Consider the following 23859-nt stretch of genomic DNA (forward strand, 5'->3'; position numbering starts at 1 on the left):
CTGATATTTTAAAGCATTTTTTGGTAAAGATCTAGTCTTATAATTTATTGTCAATTCTTAAGTCTGTAAATTATGGATTATAACATTGCTTCATTTCTTGCTGCTAACCTACTGTAAAGTAGATAACAAAAGATGAATTAAAAATCAGAATCTGTTTATTACCTTGTTACCTTATTTAATGAAGTGTTTGCTTAGGGGGAAATACAGAAAGTATGGTCACAGGGAAGTGTGTGTGTATTTTAGTAAATCATACAATTTAGTTTCCTATATTGTTCCTATATTCCCACCTTGTCTAACAGTAATATTATTGTAAATATACAAAAGTAGGGCTGGAGCACTTTCTTTTGAGATGGTCACTATCCAATACCAAAGATCAAGCCACAATATATACTATTGACTCTGTCAAACATAAAAAGAATAGAAAATAGTCCTCTTTGACACATGATGTCATAAATCTGATTTTATCTAAAAGTAGAAGTTTCATGTATTTCAATGTAACAATCCTTTGGTAAGCTTTATCTTCCTGTCTTAACAGATTAACAAATAGAAATATTATACACAAACCTGCAGAGTGGACCTTAATTGCTGTGGTGCTATTGTCATTGTAAGTACTGTTTCAGATTTTAACTCTAAATACTAAATAGAATTTTGATTAGAGAAAAACTAAGTTGTTCATTGATTTTGTAAGCATTGTCAGAAAAAGTACTTCTATTTTGTGCTTTATTTTCCTTTCCTGTATGATAAAATAACTAGTGTAAAGTGATATGCCCATATTTTCATAAGCTTTAATTATTCTCTTTATATTTTTTATCAACTTTTCTTCCAAAGGTCTTTATCTTTGCAAATATGATTTGTTATATTTTGAGAGAGAACAACTCCATGTGGAATATAAATGGAATGGTCCTTTAGTTTTTAACCGTGCATTTTTTTTAACATTGAATGGGCCTCATTATTTTATAACTGTAATTTTACCAACATATCTAATGCTATTTCATTTTTCTTTGGCATTTTATCATTAGTTGCTTTGGGAAAGTTTTATTTTCCAAACTAGTGTACATCTTTAAAATCAAACAGATTTAAAGGAACTAAAGTCGATAGTACACAAGCATATATAAAACATTTAATACTCATTCACCTTTTAAGAAATCACTGGTGGTTTCTTAAGCTATCTTTCGGTAGGGTTAAAACCATCTAGTAAGTGTAGTGTTTTTCAGCTTGAATTGAAAGTCTTCTTTTAAGGGCCGTTCATTACTGCATTACTGTTGGTACTTGGAGCTTGTTAAGTTATTGAAGCCCATAGGACATTGAATACTTACTGGACACTCACAGGTCAAGAAGTGTTCTGAGCCAACCTCATAGCATCTCCAGCCCTGCTCTCTCTTTCTTGATATTTCTTTAGCCTGACATGTTACTCTGGCTTCACTGTCCCAAGGCTTCACTGTGCTGGAAGGCATTAGAGTAGGCTTCAGTGAGCCAGCATCTGTGTCACCCAACCAGATACAACTCACGGGATTCATTAAATCAGAACACAGAAAATAACTTTACTTGAATGCTCTGGTAATAAATTTTTTATCAGCCATAAGAACAAATCTTTTGTCATTTCTACTATTCAGTGTCCCAGTTGAATTGGTTATTTGTGAAACAGATCCTATTAATATTTTAAAATGTTCTTTCCATTTTATGAAATTTGTAAATATTTTGGTCACTGGCAAAAAAAAAAAAATATATATATCAGTAACTCTGCTCACCCACCATATCCTATGCCTGCCAATAAACCCTCATAGATAACTGTTTAACTGTACTTCTGCAATTCATTATACTAAAGAGGAAGTAACTTTTTTGGTTGACAAGTCACAGGCCTGGGCCAACCAGTAATCTCAGAATCTTGCTTTCTAAGCCAGTAACTGGAAGTATTATCTTAATGAGCAGCTGCTTACTGAAGACACACATTATTAGGTCCTACTTTTTTTTGGTATCAAACTCTTGACACATATTCTCCGCAATGTATAGCAAGGAACAAAAAAAAAGTATGGAAAATAAAATAATAAAGTCTGCTGTTAAAATTTCAAGTGATTATTCCATATAAAAATAAACCTCTAATGTTTGATTTTAATAGAGGTCTCCATTTGGCACAAAATATTGAAAGCTTTGCTAATTGGTTTATGCACTGTTTGACTTCCCTAACTTCGGGTATAGTATAGGGAACCTCTTATTTCAAGGGTCAGTGACCCATAAAAATAGTAACAATTGAATTCAAGAATTCAAACTGCACACATCTTTGTTGTATTACATGTTGCACATTACACAGTCTTGGGGTAGCAGTAAACACTGTTTCCTTTTCTCATTCACCTTAAATCTTGTCTTTCATTATACGTTAACCACTAGCTAGATCTACCTGTCTTATCCTAGTCCTTTGTCCTTTTGATACCTGGACAACTAAAATCGTATCCAGTTAGGGCTCTTTCGGAAAGCTTCTTTTAAAATCCTTGGTCACCATAAACACCAAGTCAGCTGGTTCTTTCTTGGGTTTTGCCTTTCAAATATTATGTTCTCATAATTCTAACTTTTGCCATTGCCCCTTCTTGCAGGTTATTTCTGATGCCTTCCATTCTGCTTTTGCACCTTCTTTATCTTCACCAGCTGAGTCTCCTTATTCTTTGGTCATCAGCTTCTAAGACTTTTGTCTTCTGTCCCAGTATTATTTTATTTATTTCCTCTTTTCTCAGGAAGTCCCCTTTAGCTTTTCATATTTCTTTCCCCAAGAGAATCTCTGGCCCAACTCATAGCGCCTTTCATTCTCAGCCATGTCCTTTTATTATTCTTTTAGAGTAAATACTACTTTATGAGGTGGAGATAAAATTTAAATATATATCCATCATGTTAAATATTAATCCCATTGACTTCTATGAAGTATAATTATACTTTAGATTTACATCCCTCTTTCTGCCCACTTACAGTTCACAGTTATCTTTTGGGAAAGGCATTTTGACACTGGAGGAAGAAAAAGCAGGCTTGAGGGCCAGCGTTGGATAAAGAATCTTAAACACAGTGAAATATTGGGAGACTTTAGATACCCAAAGAGACATGCACACAAAAAGAGAAAGGAAGTAACATACTCACACATATTTGTGGGCCAAATAACCCCACCACTCAGCCTTGTAATTTATTGTCACTAAGATTGAACATAGGCATTCATGGGATTGTCTTTTTGTTTTTTAAATAATTCTATGATTTGTAAAATCTTTGCATCTATTCTCAAATTTCCAGTGGAACTTTTTTAGTTGTTGCTTGCAGATGTTCCTGGAATTCATGTTAAAAGCAAACTTCTTACAAATCTCTATAGCTAGGAAGAAGATGCTGAATGGCAGTTGTAGTCACTGAAGATGAGTGTAATAAGATATTGTTAATTATTATCATAACAATGGTACTGTTCTTTGTATATGAACATTGCAAGGTTTTCTTACTAATAGCACTTGTTTAACGTATGATAGCTGTTTCAAAATTCTTCTTGAGAACCACTTTAAAAAGTATACATTTTATTAGTATGTTGCTGTACTGGCTCCAGTCTAACTCTTGTCAGAGGGCGGAAAAAATCAATGTTTTAAGCAAAACATGATAGTCCAGAAGAAAGAAAGAAGGCTGGTTCTTGAATTTCTACATCTGTATGCTTAAAAGTAAGTAAGGTGTTTTTGTGGCAAATTGCATTTTCCTGGTAACTTCCCTTGCACTTTCACAGATGTATTAATATTTAAAATTTTTGAGGGGTGCTTGGGTGACTCAGTTGGCTAAGTGTCCAACTCTTGATTTCAGGTCAAGTCATCATTCTTGAGTTTGAGCCCCAAATCGGGCTTCATGCTGACAGCTTGGTGCCTGCTTGGGATGCATGCACCCATACATGCACAAACTAAATAAATAAACTTAAAAAAATTGGAACTGCAACATGTAATTTGTCAGTGTATACTGATGGGAATTTTATACTCCTGTAATCTCAGAAAGACATTGATTAAATTGAGTTGTACACTTGATCTTTGCACATTCCATGAACTACATCTGTCTGTAAAAATAAATCCTGCCACTTCATTTGGATTTCTCATTAATTCCATACGACTTGAATAGCCAGTGTCACTGCAACATTTATGGATATTTGTATTTTGTACTCAGACCTTAAATAGTTACCAAGAGCACCCAGAAAGACCTCTTAAATCAGAGCTTAAGCAGTATACACTTAACAGTGAAGGAATTAATTTCCCTTTAGTCCTTTCCTGTTTATTTAATAAATGTTTTAATTAACAAAGATTCTTAAGAAATCCTTACATAAAACATCTGTAATACTGAAAATTGACCCAGTTTTTTTTTTATTTGTTTCTTTTAATAACTCATTAGAAATACAGTAAAGTAACCTGGTAATTGGTGTTATTGCTTAAGCACTTGCTTAAAGTAATTTTTTATCTTAGCTGAACTTTATCAGACTTTACTCTTACATACTGTATATTGAAACAATACAAAGTTGAATCTGCTTTTCCCTGAAAACGATGCTGTAATATTAGGCTTTTTCTGTAGTCCCAACACATGATGTTTCATAAAGATATGTATATAAACAGTCTGCTATAAATATTTTAGTGCCTATATACTGTATAAAGCTAGTTAATGAATTTATATAATTTTGATATGTTTATATACCAAATTAGCAACCATAAAAAATTATGACATTAAAGTGCATTTTGTGATGCCTCCTCATAATGGTATATTTGTTTTTATATTCCTTATAATTCTCATCCTACTCTTAATACAGGAAAAACAGAAGCTGTAGAATCATTTTCATCGTAGCCTCAGTACTCAGGATAGTCTCTTTGAGAATATTTTGACTGGTATTTTGAGAAGATTTTATAGCCTTAGGATACCCCCATCTTCTTTTCCTCTTCCCTTGTTCTTAGTCTTTCCAAGTCATCTTTGACTTCTTATTATACTTCAGCCTGTAACACAAGAGGGGACTATGCAAATGTTGACCTAAAACTGAGAAATCTAGAGAAAGGTCCACACTAACCGCCAAAGAGAAGCCACATAGAAGTCTATGGAGGAGCAAATTAACTGGCCTGACTTAGTTTACGTACAGCCCACATGTGAGAAATGAGAATCCGTTTCCTCGGTGTCTTTTTTTATTTAAAATGTAACTTTTCCGCCCAAGTTACCCTTTGTAAATAGTCACTACTTTGTATTATGATAATCTGAGGTTAATTGTAGCATAACTGTCTTTTAATGCGTAGCCAGTTAGAGGGATATATGTTATGTTCCATGGGAATGACTCGGTTATCTAATGAAGGAGATGAGTACTTTGTATAGGAAAGAAGAGAAGGTAGAGAGTGACTTCTGGTAACCTAACATGGATATATGCTCTTCCTAGTTTTATGCCCTTGATGTTTTCTAATGGAAAGCTTTCAAGATCATCTCCAAAAATGTCTGCTTTCATTTTATTTATCTGAACTGTCTGTTTCCAGTGAACTGTGGCCCACTTCCTAAGCAGAGACCATGCAATAGTATATTCCTCCTAAAAGCTTTCGGTATTCCTGTTGTTAAGGGAGTAGCATCTAAGTCCTGAGAAATGGTATTTAAACAAGCTCAACTTGACCATGATCACTAAACAAAAGCCTTCACTGGATATGGGCAGCCACTTTAGGTAACCATCATACACATAGACACTCAGGAGAGTCACTTCCCTAGGGTGCCAGGCATGAATAGAAAGATGTGACTAAGGCTTTTTGCCTCAGCAGGTTGTTTTTTTTAGCCCACCCATCACTAATTTCCTTAGAGAAGTTTGTGAGCATACCATGAAAAATGAAGAGATAGTTCCTTAGAAATTTATTGTTCTCAGAAGTGTTCTCAGGCCTTTCTTCTAACATTTGGTTCTAAGTAGTTAAGACCATATAGTGGAAGATCATCGAAATAACTTTTTTCTTTTATAATTATGGAATTTTTTATATTTAATTGAATTTTTATTTAGATGTAATTCATATAACATAGAATTCACTATTTTAAAATGTACCATTCATTGGTTTTTAGAATATTCAGTATATTATGCAGCTGTCACCACTAATTCCAGAGCATTTCCATAATTCCAAAAAGAACCCTCATATCTATTAGCTTACTCCCAATTTCCTCTTCCCTCATCCCCTGGCAACCACTAATGTGTTTTCTGTCTCTATGGATTTACCTATTCTGAACATTTCATACAGGTGGAATAATATAATATGTGGCCTTTTGTGTCTGGCTTCTTTGACTTACAATGTTTTCAAAGTTCATTAATGTTGTAGCATGTAACAACATGCTACATTCTTTTTTATGTGTGAGTAATATTCCATTTTATGGGTATACCATATTTTATTTATCCCTTAATCAGCTGATGTATATGTAGGTTGTTTGTACCTTTTGGCTATTATAAACATTTGTGTACAAGTTTTGGTGTGAACTGTTTTAGTTCTCTTGTGTATAGCCTGTGCTAGCCTGTGGAACAGTGGCTTCACTGTTGTAAATTTCCCCTAGCAATGTATGAAGCCTCCATAGATTAAACTACAAAGGTCTTCTCTTCTTGCCTCAAAGCCGGTAGTCATTTTAGAAGTTTATATTTACAGTTTTTCCAAACCTTAAATATGCCTATTTTGATTGATTTTAGACCTTCATGGATTTGTAATATACATTTCTTATGTTCTGGGAATTTCTACTTAATATGCAAAATGACCACCCCCTGTTTCCAGAAAGACCATAGTGTTGAATATGAGACCATATAAATTAAATGTCTGAATCGTAACAGGCGGCATGTTTTTTGGATTCTTCAGTATCCATAAAATTCCTTTTTGTTTTTTTTTTCCCTTGTGTAAATCTTGGGTTTGTTTATCTTATGATGTTTACCATCACGGTGCCATTGTCATTGTGAAGTTTAAGTGTTTGTTTACTGATGATTAAACAATAATTGGATCATTTCTGACTCCCCCCCCCCCATTTTTGTTGCTGAGAGTTTACATAAGAAAAAAATATTTTTAAATTGAAATAACTTTACTCTGGGAATCCAGATATTTTCTAAAGAAAAAAATAATACTTGTTTAAATTTTTAACCAAAGCCTACTTTCTACAGTGATTTTTTTTCACCTCAAAATTCCTTGTGTCTTTGGCAATTTTATAATGGTTAGTGTTTTTATCCACAAGTAGCTGAGAGTCCTCAACCTCAGGTCACAGTAATATTAAAGTCACCAAGGATCCTCAGCAAAAGGATGTTCTGTCTAGCTTCCTCATCCCAAGCAGCGGCAGTGGCAGCATTGGTGACAGCAAGTAGCGAGCAGCACCTGACCCTTGCCAGTCACAACCTCGACTTGAAAAGTCAATCTCCATATCTTTCAGTGACATTTTGACATCCTGACTTAGCTCACCGAGAGGTCAGGCCAGGAGAGGCTAGGAGGCAACAGGCTTAAGGGCACTGTTCTCCCCAGCCTGAGGGGTGTGCACTGTAAGAGTGAGATCATGGCTGCATATGGACACCACTGGTTGGTTCCATTTCAGTCATAGAGCATTGGAAAAAAATTGGAACCACTATTCTGAAAGAATTGTTGCATAACAACAATTATGAAGAAAAACTTTTCCAACTCTCATCTACAAAGCTGCTCTATAGATCTGTCACAAACAGGATTTAGATATAAAGTTTAAAGTCACTATAGCCCAGCCCTTTAAACAAACTTAGATGTAATATATCACTACAAAGTGAGTTACAAAGAACTTGTTTGCTTTGAATTAGAAATATCAATGGAAAGCATCCCTGCTTCCTTATTAATAGGTAATCCTAAAGCATTAAATACAAACATTATCAGGACATAAACCATCTGTTATAGAAAAACTTTTTATTTTATTTGGCTAGCATAGTCTTTTATAATCAAAGTTTTTATCTCAGTTTCCTAGGTAATAGTTATGAAGTTGGAAAGCCATAATGACATACTTCTTCATGGCATGTTCTTCTTTTCTACTTATTTTTCTTAAAAGTCCTTACTAACCTCATATGCCTCTTGATTTTGGGACTTTAGCTTTATGCCTAGAATAAAAGTAAATGCAATTTAAATTTATGTGAATAATTTTTATTAATCATTTTTATTAAATGTAATTCTATTACCTTTAGCTACTCAGGGGCCTCTTAAAACCCTAAATTTAGTCTCATTCTGGATTATATCCTGTTTTTGTTCTTGTTGTTGTTGTTGTTGTTTTTGTTGTTGGCAAAATGAGAGGTTAGACTCCAAGTTAAATCAATTTAGCAGTGTGAATTCAACTCTGAGATGTTATATGTAAGAAATTATTCTAATTCAGTAGGCCAAAGGTTACTGAAGGAGACAGTGAGGATGAGTATATTGAGTATAGAAAGCAATTTAATTTTGCTGATAAAGAGCCATAGTAATACTGCCTAAGTATTGTTATTTAATGATTTTAGTCATTAAACTTGCCAAAGAAATGCATTGAGTGATACAGATAGTCACTCTGTGGAAACATTACAGAGCACTCATTTAAGTCACTGGGAGGAAGGAACACCCCACACCCCCGGGATTCCTTTACTCTCTTTCTACTGCAGACTGACATTATATTAGCTGACATTGTATCACTTCCCTTATCAAATCTGAGGAACCTACCCTGAGTACAAAAAGAGACAATGAACTGGTTTAGTGCCTCGGCATTACACTTACAGTGGTGAAGAGCAAAATAAAATGTGTAAGCTGATTACTTTAATGTAAAAATATGTTTTAAAACTATTTTGCTTACAGAATCATCACTACCATCCATGGACCTCTTTTCCCTCTTTTAAATTATTATCCTTTACGTTTTATTCTGGGAATAAGTGTTGTCAGTGAATAGGGATGTCTAGAAAGAATTTTGATGTGAGAATTACAGATTCTTTGTTCAGATCACACTTAAGGAAATGTTTAAAGTGGTTCCAGAGTAATGCTTTTTACTTCCTACTGTTTTTTTCATTCATTGATGAAAAGATCTCAAGTGTTCATTGATCAATCTTCTTTGAACCATAGATATTGTAGGGCAACTCAAGTTTTTTCTCTGATAGTAGTATTATCTTATAATTAGCCAAAGATTTGATAAGTACCTGCACTGTAGCTCTGAGTTTTCTTCTAAAGAGTTGGTTTAGTCTTTTTTTTTTTTTTTTAATGTTTATTTTTAAAGGAGTAGAGACAGAGTGTGAGTGGGGGAGGGGCAGAAAGAGAGGGAGACACAGATTCCGAAGCCAGCTCCGGGCTCTGAGCTGTCAGCACAGAGCCCAATCTGGGGCTTGAATTCACAAGCTGTGAGATCATGACCTGAGCCAAAGTCAGATGTTCAACTGACTGAACCACCCAGGCACCCCTAGTCTTTTTTTTTTTTTTTTTTTTTTTGTCTCTCACACCATGCCATGAAAATCAACATAAGTAGAGCCCTTAGAGATCTAAGGGCTTTGTTAGATCATCCTTTGTTGATCTATGATGCCTTTGTTATAGCATCATAACTCTAAATTAGTGTAGAAGTTGGCATCTAAATAATAATTGGAAAGGTTCCAAATACTTAGAAACCTAATTTAAAAATAGACAACAAATGTTTATTGAGCAGCTGCTTCTGGTAAGACTGTCTCTTGGGCTCTGTAGTGGATACAGAGGTTAAACAAAGCCTCTGCACTCAAAGACTTTACAGCCTACTGGATGTTGAGGAAAAGGGGATATGAATGGGTGCACAGGTAAACACAGTAAAAAGTTAATGTATCATATGGGCAAAGGAAGCATAGACTTGGTAGTTTCAGAGGCAAAAGATCTGGGCTAGAAAGATTTAGTAAAAAAAAAAAAGTTTCATAGCAGTGAGCTTTGTGTTGACCCCCCAAAATAGGAAGGGTGTCAAGAAATAGAAATAAAAGGATGAGGGCATTCTGGGAGGTACTTGTAGCATGAAAAAAAGCAAAAAGATTTCTTGAAGAGTACAAAATAACTGGAAAGAGTGGTTGGAAAGTTGGGTCTATTATAGAGATAGGTCTTTTCATGGCAGATAAACTTCAGTGGAGAGTGAAAGTCATTTTTTAGGTTTTGAGCTGAGTACGGTCATGAAGCCCGTGCTTTAGGAAGATCAGTCTTGCAGAGGTCTGGAGTCACATCTGATTGTGTCTTCTACCCTGAAACAGTCCTTCAGCCACTTCCAATTGCTGTTAAAGAAAAACTTCTTATTATGGCCTACATGGCCCTGTGCAGTATAGCCCCTTCTTCCCCAGCCCCCTCCTCACACCACCCTACCTTGTTCTCCTCCTTCCCAGCACACTGACCTTCTTTCAGCCCTTCTCATCACTCTCTCTCACCATAGGACATAGGTTGTTCCCTATGTCCAAGACAGTCTTCCCTCCTCTTTTCATTTGGTTAGTTCTCCTTGATCTTTTAGAACTTGAGGAAGTGTGTCTTCCTCAAGAAATCTTTCTTGACTTCCCTGACTAGAGCAGATATGTTTACAAATAGGGTTTTGTTTTTTTTTTAATAATACCATGCACTAATCTTTCCAACACTGGTTCTGTTTTCAATTTTATATTTAATTGAATGATTACTTGATTATGGTCTGCCCCCCTCATTCAACTTGAAGGTCTTAGGGGCTGTTTCTTTAATTTTATTCACCATTATACACTTTGCTTATAGATTCACAATAAATATCTGGCAGTGATTGAGTGAATGAATGAATGAGATTAATTAGGAAACTGTCCTTTCTTGCTCTTTGTTGACACCTTCCCTCCTGCCTACAACTGCTTACTCATCTTTAAAGTTTAAAAACAAAACAGAAGAAGCACTTTTATCCTTTGTCCTTAACCTCACTGACACCCTCAGGCTATCATCCATTCACTTGACAAATTTCTTGAAGAATTAGTCTGCTGTCAGTGATTCCAGTGCTTTTCATTAATCTCTTGCATTCTCATTCTGCCCACACCATTTATGAAATTGATTTTCTCAGACTCCAAAAGTAACAGCCTAGTTAACCAAAGAGTAATGAGGCAGTGAACTAAAATGATTACAATGAGAATTGAATGGGAGAGACCTGTAGATGTTAAGAGACATTACAACTTGAAAATCGACAAGGTTTAGCATTGTGGGAGGTGGATAAATTATGATGTCAAAATATCAGCACACTTCATTTTATTAGGCTCCACATTATTGCACTTTTAGGTAATCGCATTTTTTTTTTACAGATTGAAGGTTTGTGGCAACCCTGCATTGAGCAAGTCTGTTAGCACCATTTTCCAACCGCTCACCATCTGCTGCTCACTTTGTGTCTTTGTGTCACATTTTGGTGATTCTTGCAGTATTTCAGACTTTTCATTATTATTAGATTTGCTGTGGTGACCTATGATCAGTAATCATGACTCACTGAAAGCTCAGGTTATGGAATTTTTAAATTATTTTTTAATTAAGGTGTATTTTTTTTAGACATAATAGTATTTCATGTAATAGATTACAGTATAGTGTAAGCATAACTTTTATGTACACTAAGAAACCAAAAAAATTATTTGATTTTATTGTGATACTCTCTTTCCTCCAGTGGTCTAGAACCAAACCCTCAGTATCTCAGTATGCCTATATTAAGACAGATGACTGGGAAGATATTGGTGCCTTTAGGGAAATAGGGGGAACTAATTTTAAGAGATGGTGCATTTGGGGGCACCTGGATGGCTCCATCGGTTGAGTGTCCAACTTCAGCTCAGGTCAGGATCTCATGGTTCATGAGTTCAGGCCCCACATCGGGCTCTGTGCTCACAGCTCACAGCCTGGAACCTGCTTCAGATTCTGTGTCTCCATCTATCTCTGCTCCTCCCCCATTCACACTGTCTCTCAAAAATAAACAATTAAAAATTTTAAAAAAGATGGTTCATGTCATCTAATATGTGCTCCTCAGGCACTGAGACTATTTCCTGTTCAGTTTAGGGTTTAGGCAGATTGTTTAGTTGGGTGGTTCCCCAGTTAGGTAGTTGAAAATGTTGAATCAGAGCTAAATAATGATAAGGAGTCCACCCGTGTCCAATGCCCAGGCTCAGTGTTGTACCAGTGCCCCAGCATGGTCCCTGAGTACTATGGGAAAGGTGCTAGCACCCAGGGACCACAGCCCAGCTTTCTGGAAGGAAATTTGGGTACATCTGTAAGGAGAGGAATAGGATGGACCTAAGGAGAAGCAGTAAAGGAGGGCATTGTGGATCCTTTGGAACCAAGGACTGGAACATGCAAGGCCTCTACCAACTGAGAGTTCACGAGCATGCTCCTTTGCCAAAATCTTGGTGAATAGTCTTTCACTGTGCAATTGTGTCTTAGACATTGTGTTACTTGTTATCATGATCATGCTTGGCTGGATGCTTTTTGTTTCACTTGCATGTTATATGGGCACATTTCCAGAGTTCATGCCTCCAGCTCTGAAGTGGAAAGAGAAGTGGCCTGTTCAGTAGAGTAAAGAATGACTGAGGAGCTGGGCTTTGGATAAAGAACCACAACTATAAGAATCAAATGGAGGGGATAAAAATACCCCCCAGGAGGGACCCTGGTGGAAATAAGCAAAGTTGATCCTAAAGTAATGCAGTCTGAAGCTCATCTGACCAGCTATACAGTTCTCGTCACAAATTATTTTGTCATATTTTCTGTAAAAAGTTAAAAAACTTTAAAACAAAGTGGTAAGGAAAATCAGATACCTAGATTTTTGATTCAGCACTAAAATGGTGAATTGGCAGAGGTAGAGGGTGTTAAATGCAGAGTCAAGGTGAGATAGAACCTTTGGAACAGCCGCATCCATGCCGAGGATGCTTAAGCACTCCAGAGATAGCAGAAAGAGGAGGGACATCAGCTATGAGCAGCACCATACTAGATTCTTTATATACGTTATTTAATCTTCACAATCCAGTAAGGTCAGTAGTGGTGTCCCATTTCTCAGAGGAAGAAATAGACTCTAGGAAGACAAGTACTTTGTCCGAGATCATACCTGGGACTCACACTCAGACCTGTCTGACTTCAAAATGCATGCACTTTCCTCAACACAGTGTACTTCAGAAAGGTATGTATCCAACCAGAACACTGTCAAGGAATCCAAAGCAGGTGTGAGGTTTCAGAAAGAAGTGGTAACTACTTTTCTGAGAACCAGGTATTTATCCTCTGTTGAAAAAAAAAAAAAACCTACACCTTTGGCAACTAGGTGGTTGTAGGTGACCTTCAAGAAGGCAGTTTTTTTTTAGAATGATAGGCATTGAGACCAGATTGCAAGGGTTGCTGCAGTAGACACTGTAGCATATGTTGACCACTCTTTTCATATGGTAGCCAGAGGAAGAAAGGGGAGTGATTATAACCTGACGTGACATGGTAAATCTTCCGAAGACTTCTCAGGACAGTGGAGGCTTGGGCATGTTGGTGGCAGGGGTCAATGAGATGTTAGATAGGCAGAATCAGGAATACTGAAAAGATACAGGGTAATTGACAGGAGACAGCCCATGAAGAAACTGGGAATGTCATCAAAGGCAAATTTGCCTTTAATTTTTCTTCTCTAAACCCTGTCACCCACCTCTCTTTCCCACTTCTTCCTCCACATGTTTCTTTCTCCTCACCTTGAATGTAATATTTGCTAACATTCTGCCTTCTGTACTTAGTTTCAAAAGTGAATGAACCAAACCTTCTATATTTCCTCATCCAATACCCATGTTAGTATTACTGCTTCATTACTTGCTCTGATTGTTACCCACTTCCACCACAGTCAGTGATCTTCCCTAGGAGAGTTAATTTAAGGCAGCTTTTCTAAGCTTGACATAGCCACTATGTTTAATTCTGGTGACTTTTTTTCATATTCATGATGTTTACCTTCCCTGTCTTCTCATCTTTAATGACCCACAAATCATTCCTAGGGACATATACATGTATTTCATACACACACACACACACACACACACACACACAGTTTCCAAATGAAAATAAGAGGCTTTCCATTCATCCATTTTTGTTTGGACAATGCATAAGCAGTAGTAAACCTGGAAAGGTGCCTACAGTAAGTGAGGTGAATTTGAAACTGTTTTCTTACCAAAACATAATCTCCTTTAGCCAAGGACATTGTCTAGATGACTTTTGTCTCCCTGGTGCCAAGCACTCCATCTCTCAATCTGGCGTTTATTAAGTACTCAGTGAGTATCTGTAGAATAAAGCAAATGAATGGAAGGATAGGAAAGACTTGGATAAATTATTGTTGATGTTATAGACTTAAATACAGAATTGGTAGCACTGGTAAAATTGCATTGCACAGGAAAAAACAAAATAGTTGCTTACGATTATGGGTGAAAGGAAGGACAGTGACCCTGTGTCTCTGTAATGATTCATATTTTCCAGGGTGGGTAGTCTGATAAGGGTGTGACTATTTAGCCTAAAAAGAATTGCTACTTTCAAATCTAGCATTGTGTTTTTCAAATAGATTTTTATAAAATCTTTAATAAAATTAATGAAAAACAAAGATAGATGTAAATATGATATTGTTTTTTAACTCCTATAATTATAAAATTAGTGAACATTTTTAAGATATTATGTATTAAAAGATACATTTTTAAAATGTGTCTTTGATTTAAAGACTTGATTAATTCCAAATACTGCTTTTCTCTTACTTTCCATGAACTTAACTCTTTTATCTTCTATAGACTGATAAATGATAAAATAGAAGAATTGGTTATAGAGCAGTTAATCACCAAGTATACTATGGCACTAAATCTTTTATTTATCTGGTTCATCACAGACACAGTTCTTGAGAATTCTTTAAATGTTTTACATGTTAGTATTTGTTCGTTGAATTGGAAGCATTTATCAAATATTAATGGGTCCTAATGGAAAATTTTACTCTGGAGGCAAACTCTTTCTTTAACTAGTTTTATGAATGTACTTTATTAACTAACCTTGCAAACTTGAATAGAAGTTTTAAGGAGAAAACAATGATTATTCCCAGGTGTATCGAGTGTTTGTTAAATTCAAGATCCTAATTGCCTAGTGTGTTTTTCCTCTATTGTCTTTCAGTACTTCCGTTTAGATTGTTTATTGTAGAGACTTAACACCTTTTTAAATTCTTCCTGCCTCTGACTTTTCTCATTCTGATAGTTCTAGTTAACACTAAAGTAACATAGTTCTTGGAGGCAAAATTCAAATGTTTCCATTTTACTCCTTGTTTAATTATTTTTATAAAGCTTTAGAGAAGATTTTAAGGCCAAAGGGTAAAACGAGGCTTGATATTGTATTACTGCTATTTGTGTTGATCCATTATCCATTTTGAATGAGGAGTTTGAGAGTTAGCTTTCTGTCATTTTAGTACAACTAGAAAAGGTATACTCGCCTTAAAACATGGGACACAGTTCTTAATAGTGAATATTCCAGTGGAGCCGAAGTACCTGGAAAACTACTACAAACTGCTTGGTGAACACCTACGATTTCTGTGGAAGTGAAATCATGTTCTAGTAACTGAATTGCCTGCACTACTTCAGAGTTCTATTTATTTACCGATATTTCTTTCCATTGAGTTTTTAGAGCCCTACATTATGATGTTCTCTATTACATGGAGGTTTTTAATTACAGTGAGTGGCAAATCAGCTACACTGCAAAAATGTTTTGTAAGAATAAAGCAGTTACCAGGTTATAACTAGTATTCTTATGAGTTCATTGCAGAGAAAAATGCTCATTTCAAACGAGATTTACAGAACTTTCACATGCTCCCAGTTCCCAAAACTATAAAATTAAATGCCACCAACTAATTCTCTGCAGCTGTTATACATTTTATATATATATATACATTATATATATATATATTATGTATATAATATGTATATAATATATACACACACACATATATATGTATATATATGGTTGATCTTTGAACAACATGTGGTCTGGAGCACTAACCTTCCCCTCCCCCCACTAGTCAAAAATCCACATACAAAAAGAAGAAAAAAATCCACATACAACTTTTGACTCCCCCCAAACTTTACTAATAGCCTACTGTTGACCAGAAGCCTTTCCAATAATATAAGCAGTTGATTAATGCATATTTTGTATGTTGTATGTGTTACATACCCTATTGTCACAATTATTAAGAAAATTATCAGGAAAATACATTTACTATATTGTATTTAAAAAATCTGTGTATAAGTAGACCATGTAGTAGTACAAACCCATGTTGTTCAGGGGTCAACTGTACATTAAAAGTAGAAACAGATATGTATTTTTTACCCAAGGGGAAAAATGCACATTTGGAAAAAACCTTTTTCTATTATTAGGAGAAATATATAAACCCTTATATCCAAGATTAAGATGGGGAAGTAGAGTCAGCAATGTTGATTTCTCTTTTGAGACTTAATGATAAGGGTAGGAGAAAGATTGAACAATTTGTTTTGAAAGGATACTTAAGCATGTGAATATGGTATGGAGAAGAAGCCAGTAAAGAAAATTATCTGAAATTGAGAGTGAGATGGAGGAGTAGATATATACTATGGAATAGGGTCCCAGAGGAGGCACAAAGAAACGGGATCATGGTCACAGGCAGATGGAATAGCTTAAATAGACTGAAAGAAAATAAGTGAAGAATAATGTGGCTATAAATAAGTTTGTAAATAGCAAGGAGAGACTTTTAAATCATGGCTGACAACTTCATTTTTTATGAACTAGGATATGAAGTTGTGTTCTCAGAGTCAAGAGATGATGATTGAATAGAGGGTGAAAATAGTGGTACCAGAGCAGTCATTAAGAGGATCTGGAAGAGGACCCTATCCCAGGGCCAGAGAAAATCGACAAGTGACACTGAGTACTCAGAAATGGCCAGAGATCAAGTGACCACCTACTCCCAGTGGTTGGTGGTCAGCCATGCTGCTGTAGGTGTGGGGAAAGCCAGCTATAGCATTGATCTCAGCTTGTAGTTTTCATGAATAGGAATATTAAGGATGCAAGGGATTCAGAATACTGGAGAGGTTAGTTCAAGAAATCGGCACAAATACAATTGGTAAAAGGATAATGGAGTTATCTTAGGAAGAACATTAGTCATCCCAAACATTTCTTGTGTCTCTTCCCCCAAAGTTGTATCTTCAGCTCTGACATTTCTCTTAGGTTGCAGACAAAACTTTATTTTTTGTTGGGCATCTACATTTGGATATCGCTCAGGCAATTCAAAGGCTCAAATCTGAGATTTGAGTTCATCTTTGAAAAGTGCCCTATTTATTTTGGTGACATTTCCATCTTTGTAATTATTCAGAATTGAAAGCTGACTAGTTGGTGTTTCTCTTGCCCTTATTTCCCCTATCTACTCAGTTAATAAGTCCTGCCTTTGTGACTTCTCTTACCCAGTTGTTTTTTTCCTTTCTCAGTACAGCTGACTTACATCAAGCTTTCATTACTTCCCTAGATTCCTGCAACTATAGCCTTCCCAAACAGGTTTCCTTGTGATGTGTCTCTTCTTTCAACTAGTCCATCTTTTCTCCACCTGTAAGAACCATTTCACTAAAGCTTAATCGTGGTTAGGGCAGACTTTTGTTCAGAAACCTAGTGATGCCCCAATTCCTACCATACAATTTTGCTTGAAATTTGAAGCTCTCTTAAAGTGGTCCCAAACTGCTTCTCCACCTTCTGTGTTCTTAAATTGCATCCACTGTTTCCCCCTACAGACATCTTTGTTAGCACTCTGAACTGTGTTTAAAATGTCTTTCCTCTTGAGATCTGTCTGTCCTAGCCTCCAAGGCCCAGTGCAGATGCCACTGCCTACTTAGAAGCCTTCCTTCACCTGCCAGAGGTTGAAATATCTTCCTTGTATAAATTCCTATAGATGAGACCTTTCCTTGTGACTGTATTATCTTCAGCTTTGTTTTATAGTTGTTTATGCAAAGATGTCATTTCCTTTGCTATTCAGTTTCTTCCAGCTGTGTAAGTAACAAGCATAAACGTAATCAGAACTACACAAATTTGTATGGTTGAGAAATTTACAGTGGTTCTCAACATTAGTTGTACATTGGACTCACATAGGAAGTTTTTAAAAATATCAATAACTGATTCAAAGATTTTAATTCATTGGTCTGGGATGGGGCCTTGGCATATATATTTTTTTAAGTTACCCAAGTGATTGTAATTTGTACAGACAGAACTAAGAACCGCTATCCTTAATTCTAGGGCAATTATTAGTGTGCTAGGGCTATGCTAAATCAGTTTATTGAGCTATGTCTGCCAGAATTTGCGTGCTTCATGGCACTTCTTAGCTTTCTTCTGAAGTTTTCAGTTAGGTTAATGGCATTGGAAGGTACTTTTTGGCTGTCATAGAGAAAAGATGAATTAGAAACAATAGGCTTGTCGGTTTTCATCAGCACATTTTATTTTGTAATGACAGATTTCAGAAATTATTTGAAGAGCATATACAAGTAGGCCTTTGAAATAATAAAGTATACTCAGTTCTTAAAATGAATCAGACATGTGAGCTTGTGTGGTATAGTGGTTAGAAGTGTGGACTAGTGGGAGTACTTCTGGGTTATTTGCTCATCTCTTACTGACTGTGACCTTAAGAAAGTCACTTGGGCCTCACCTTAAGAGTTAACACTTGCTGCAACTTCACAGAAAGGTTAAAGACCAACCAGTTAGTTTCATAAAGAAAAAAAATCTTTTTACAAACTTGGAAATCACTGATGTTTCATATGTTTGATTCAGGAGTTGAGATCTTGCTACAGAGGGAACAACTGGGGAAAAGAACTGGCATTTCTTTGAGGGAAATGAATTCATTTGCTCTACTTTAGAAATCTACTCACCACCCATTTTAAAGTATCTGAATTCCTTTTCAGTTGTAAAGCCATGTTTCCTGTCTACATAAAAACATCACCAGCAGTTTAGGAAACTGCCATGAGGTAGTACCTCTGCCCAGGACTCAGTCCATGTTGGTATATGTGGGAAAAGAAAAGCTGTTCCTCAGGGATGGCTTTTTGGTTCTTTCCCTGTACCCAAGTGTGTTTTGTTACTTCAGGGAGGAAGCCAGGGGCCACATTTACACAAATGTTTTTACAGAATCACTGACAGAGTTGAATATTCTTCTTCATTCTCCCTAATGAGAAACAAGCACGGTGGAAAAAGAGTTAACCTAAGAAATCCTAATTACTTGCGTGCTAAGGAGCCCTGAATTATACATATAAAATTCCTTTTCAAAGTTTATACTATAAACTTTTTTTTTTTTAATCTGAGAAATGCATTTTGCAAAATATCTTGCGTTTGTGTGAACCCTCAAATTTCTGAAAATAGATGACATTTTGACCCACTGTGTTACATACTGGTCACAGCTTTCTTTTGTTTCAGTTTTGAGTGTGTGTATGTGTACAGACAGAGGTATTTTGGTTTAATCCTTATCATTTAGCACTTGTTCATGTAGAGAAGGAGGGAATATCCCAACCCATTTTTTAGTAGAAGATAAAATATGGGTGAAGTGACAATTGTTAGTGCAGGAAGAAAGGAATAATGAGACTTGATTGGTAAGCAAGATGCCTTTGTGATAAAGGTGTCCAATTTTAGCACTATTTTTAACCAGTATGACCCTGGATAAACCCCTTACTCTGTCCAAAGCCTCAGGTACTTCAGCTGTCAAAAGGAAACTTGCTGGATAGGTTGAGACTAATTCCCACTTGAGGAGGTTAAGTGGGTGATATAGGCTTATAAAATAAGACTATGCAGTTAAACTTCATCTTTTAGAGTGTACACGTACCCAGGCCGTTAGTAATAAAGATACCTCACCTGTCCCAGAAGACTTTTGTTTTTGTTTTATTCTAAGCCCCCAAGGGTCAAGTATTGTAGTTATCTGTTCTCTTGTAACTGGCAAAATGACAAGCCGAGTGTCCATGCGTGCTGCTTGCCTTCTCCTTCCCAGCACTAACTTCTGAAGGATGAGAATAAGTGTTTAGACATTTCTTTTAAGCCCAGCATAATCTTTTAGCAGTCTCTGCATGTTCATCACCTTTATGCGTGGTAATCAGCAGAACAGGTTTCCCTACTGCAACAGAACTCTGTGTGAACCCAGTAATTTCTCAAATCTGATAGGTATAGAAAAGTATGTGGCTTTTCACTTCCTGTCCCTTCCTCCAACCCCAAACCATGCTTTCTGGTGACATTTATTCACATAGACATTCTCAAAGCTCTTTCTTCTCTTAAGACTGTTGACTTTGAGGAGTGTTGTTCAGTGTCATTTTATAGCCTACCAGTTTTGATTCTGTGAGTTTGGAAATCAATAACAAAGACTCAGGAAATTCTAAGAGTTGTTGATTTTCTCCTAGTTTTGAGGGCAAGGTTAAAGGATGTTTGTGTTATATCATTTCAAGCAAGTGCCTATTTGATTTTCACACATATCACCCAGATTATTCAGGAGAGGATAACCCAGACTGTACCATGATTTCTATGGTTCCAGGACCTGCATTATGTGTTATCCAGTGAGAATGCGTGCAGTGAGTGAAGCAGTAGGTACAGTGATGGGGAGGGCCTTTTAAAAATTCAGGGTCATTATTACTGACTTTAATTGCACTGCAGGAGATGGATAATAGAGTTCCCTCAGTTGTTTAGCTCTACTGTTCACTAAACCACAGCTTTAACTCTTTATATAGCTTTCACTGTTGAGAGGATACAAACCAGTGACTCACACAATTAGAGGGGACTTCTCAGGCATAATCAAGCATTTGTACACCTCTAGGGGTGCCTGGCTGGCTCAATCAGTGAAGCATGTGACTCTTGATCTTGGGTTGTAAATTAAGCTCCACGATGGGTGTAAAGACTACTTAAAAATAAAACATTTTAAAAGTTTGTACAGCTCTGAATCCTTCAATATAAGAGTTTTTCCTAAATGCCACTTTTTATTTTAAAATATCTCCCTTCTTTCACTTGTCAAACTTTAGAAGTCCTCTCACTACTGTGTATAATTTCTTTTAAGCAGATGTTTGATAGTTCAGTAATAACAAATGAAAGGTACTTGTCCTAACCTGACTTGCATTCTCTTTTTTTTGAGGTGTAGCATATGGGGAGCAGTCAGCTAAATAAAGGACTTTTCAATAAGATGCATTTTGACACTTGGCTTTTTGCTTTTGTTATACCATTTACCATATGGTAAAGAACTTCCTATATAAGGTTGCCTGTCTTTTCAGAATAGAGATTTGAATCAGTGGAGTTTTAAAGAGAAGCTTCCTTTCTCATTTGTGATTTATACATTGCAAGGTATTATGTTGTTTTTTCTAATTATATTCTCAAGCATAGAGACTGTGGTAAGCCATACTTTTAGTGTCACCTTTAGAGGTTTTATTCCTACTTAAAAGCACTTGAAGGAAATAAATTGAAACATAAAAATCTTTTGTTTTTACTTATGACCAATTACATTTTCTTTTGATTTTTTTTTAAAGTTATTTCCTGTGTCATGGCACCTAAGTGGCTCAGTCAGTTAAGTGGCCAACTCTTGGTTTAGGCTCAGGTCATGATCTTGCAGTTGGTGAGTTCAAGGCCCATGTCAGGCTCTGTGCTGACAGGGCTGAGCCTGCTTGAGATTCTTTCTTTCTCTGCACCTCCCCTGCTCTCCTGCTGTCTCTCTCCCTCAAAATAAATAAACAAACATCTGAAAAAAACATATTTCCTACATAAAACACATAAATACCAACTGGAGTGTATTACTTTTTTTTTTAAGTAGAAGTAGTCATTTGGGCTTTACTTATTTAATATTCACTACTACAAATTTCAAGACTAGAATAGAGGCTTGAGTACCTTTCAGTATGTAATAGGGATTGGAGTTCTTTCATGAAAAAGTAAAAGAGATAAGTGATTAGCATATCATGATTAATAGTGCACAGATAAGGAGTTAAGAGGAAAGGAAAAGTCTGGGGAGTCAGTTAAATAAAAAAAGGGGGTGTTGATAAGATCCTGAGATAGTACTTCAAAGATAACATAAACATGATTTTATTTTGTGGCATCTTTCAGGTGGGAAGTATATTGTTGTTTTGAAGTCATGAATTTGGACAGTATGTATATTCTGGGGCATTACATTTTAGGAAAACAGAAGCTAGAAGAGGATTTAGGGATGCATATCAATCTGAATAAGGAACAGTCAGATGGCATTCGTGAGGAAAGATTAAAAGAACTTGGAATTAATTGAGAACTATTTTCAAGAATATGAAGGAATGACTTTTAAGAGCTTGCCCCCAAAAAAGTTCTATGAAGGAGAAAACAAAATTCTGCAAGAGACATTTAGTTTATATATGAGGAACAGTGTCTAGAACTTAGTTTGTTATCCCTTGAAGCATGCTGCACACAGAGGTGTAGAATCCCCCTCTTTCAAGATCATAGAGGTAATTTATTTGCAGTCTTATGTAAAGGGATCAAACCACTATGTTAAGGAAGGACTAAGTGTGTTTTCTTAAATCATTTAACTCTCTTTTTCTTTGCATTTATTTTTTTATTGAAGTATAGTTGACATACAGTGTTAAATTACACTGTCCTCACCACAATTATAGCTATTATCTGTAACCACACAACACTATTATAATACCATGGGCTATATAATACCTATGCTGTAACTTTTATTTTAAGTCTATTTATTTATCTTGAGGGAGGGAGAGAGAGAGAGAGAAAGAGTATGAGCAGGAGAGGAACAAAAAGAGAGGGGGGAAAGATCCCAAGCAGGCTCTGCTCTGTCAGCACAGAGCCTGACACTGGGCTTGATCCCACCAACTGTGAGATCATGACCTGAGCCGAAATCAAGAGTCAGGCACTTAACCCAGATGCACCCCCCGCATGCTATACCTTTTATCCCTGTGACTTATCTCTTGCATCTCCCACTTCCCCTCACCCCCCACCCCTCTGGCAACCACCAGTTCTCTGTATTTATGGGTCTGTTTCTGCATTTTGTTTCTTTGTTCATTTGTTTTGTTTTTTTAGATTCCACATGTAAGTGAAATCACATGTTACTTTTCTCTTTTTCCACAAGTCTTATACCCTCTAGGTCTATCCATGTTGTTGCAAATATCAAGATCTTGTTCTTTTTTTATGGCTGAATACTAATCCACTGTGTGTGTGTGTGTGTGTGTACACCCCATAATTTCCTTATCCACCAGTGTACACTCGGGTTGCTTCCATATATTGGCTATTGTAAATAATGGTATAGTAAACATAGGGGTATTTAACTCTTTTTGAATTAATATTTTTGTTTTGTGTAAATACCTAGTACTGGAATTACCAGATTGTGTGGTATTTCTATTTTGATTTTTTAAAGACCTCTATACTGTTTTCCCCAGTGGCTTTATAATTTACATTCCCACCAATATTTCATGTGGGTTCCTTTTTCTCCACTTTGTCTCCAGTGCTTGTTATTTTTTTTTTTTTAAGCCAATCTGACAGGTGTAAGGTGACTCTTTGTAGTAACTCTTTGTAGTTTAGATTTGTATTTCCATAATGATTAGTAACATTGAGCATCTTCTCATGTGTCTGTTAGCCAGATGTGTATCTTCTCTAGAAAAAGTTTTCTTTAGGTCCTCTGCCCGTTGTTTAATCAGGTTGTCTTTTTTGGTGTTAAGTTGTTTAAGTTCTTCATATATTTTGGATATTAACCCCTCATCAGATCTATCCTTTGCAGATATCTTCTCCCATTCTTTTGCCTTTTCATTTTGTTGATGGTTTCCTTCATTGTGCAAAAGTTTTTTATTTTGGTGTTGTCCCAATAAGTTTTTCACCACCGAGTATGATGTTAGCTGTGGGTTTGTTATATATGGTTGATTAAGTTCAAACACATTCTGAAAGCACATTTTTCCTCTTCCTCTTCATGTTTAACATATATAATGTCATATTTTACATC

General features: G+C 36.0%; 1 protein-coding gene across 1 annotated transcript in view; it reads left to right on the forward strand.

Moving 5' to 3' along the window:
- Positions 1 to 23859, forward strand: part of RPAP2 (RNA polymerase II associated protein 2) — a 99258-nt gene that overhangs the window by 55424 nt on the left and 19975 nt on the right. Inside the window, exon 11 of the mRNA XM_039236427.1 lies at positions 536 to 604. Coding sequence (XP_039092358.1) covers positions 536 to 604 — 69 coding nt within the window. The remainder of the gene's footprint in view (positions 1 to 535; positions 605 to 23859) is intronic.

Source organism: Hyaena hyaena, unplaced genomic scaffold (genome assembly GCF_003009895.1).
Source record: "Hyaena hyaena isolate Hyena2069 unplaced genomic scaffold, ASM300989v1 scaffold_111, whole genome shotgun sequence".
Lineage (NCBI taxonomy): Eukaryota > Metazoa > Chordata > Mammalia > Carnivora > Hyaenidae > Hyaena > Hyaena hyaena.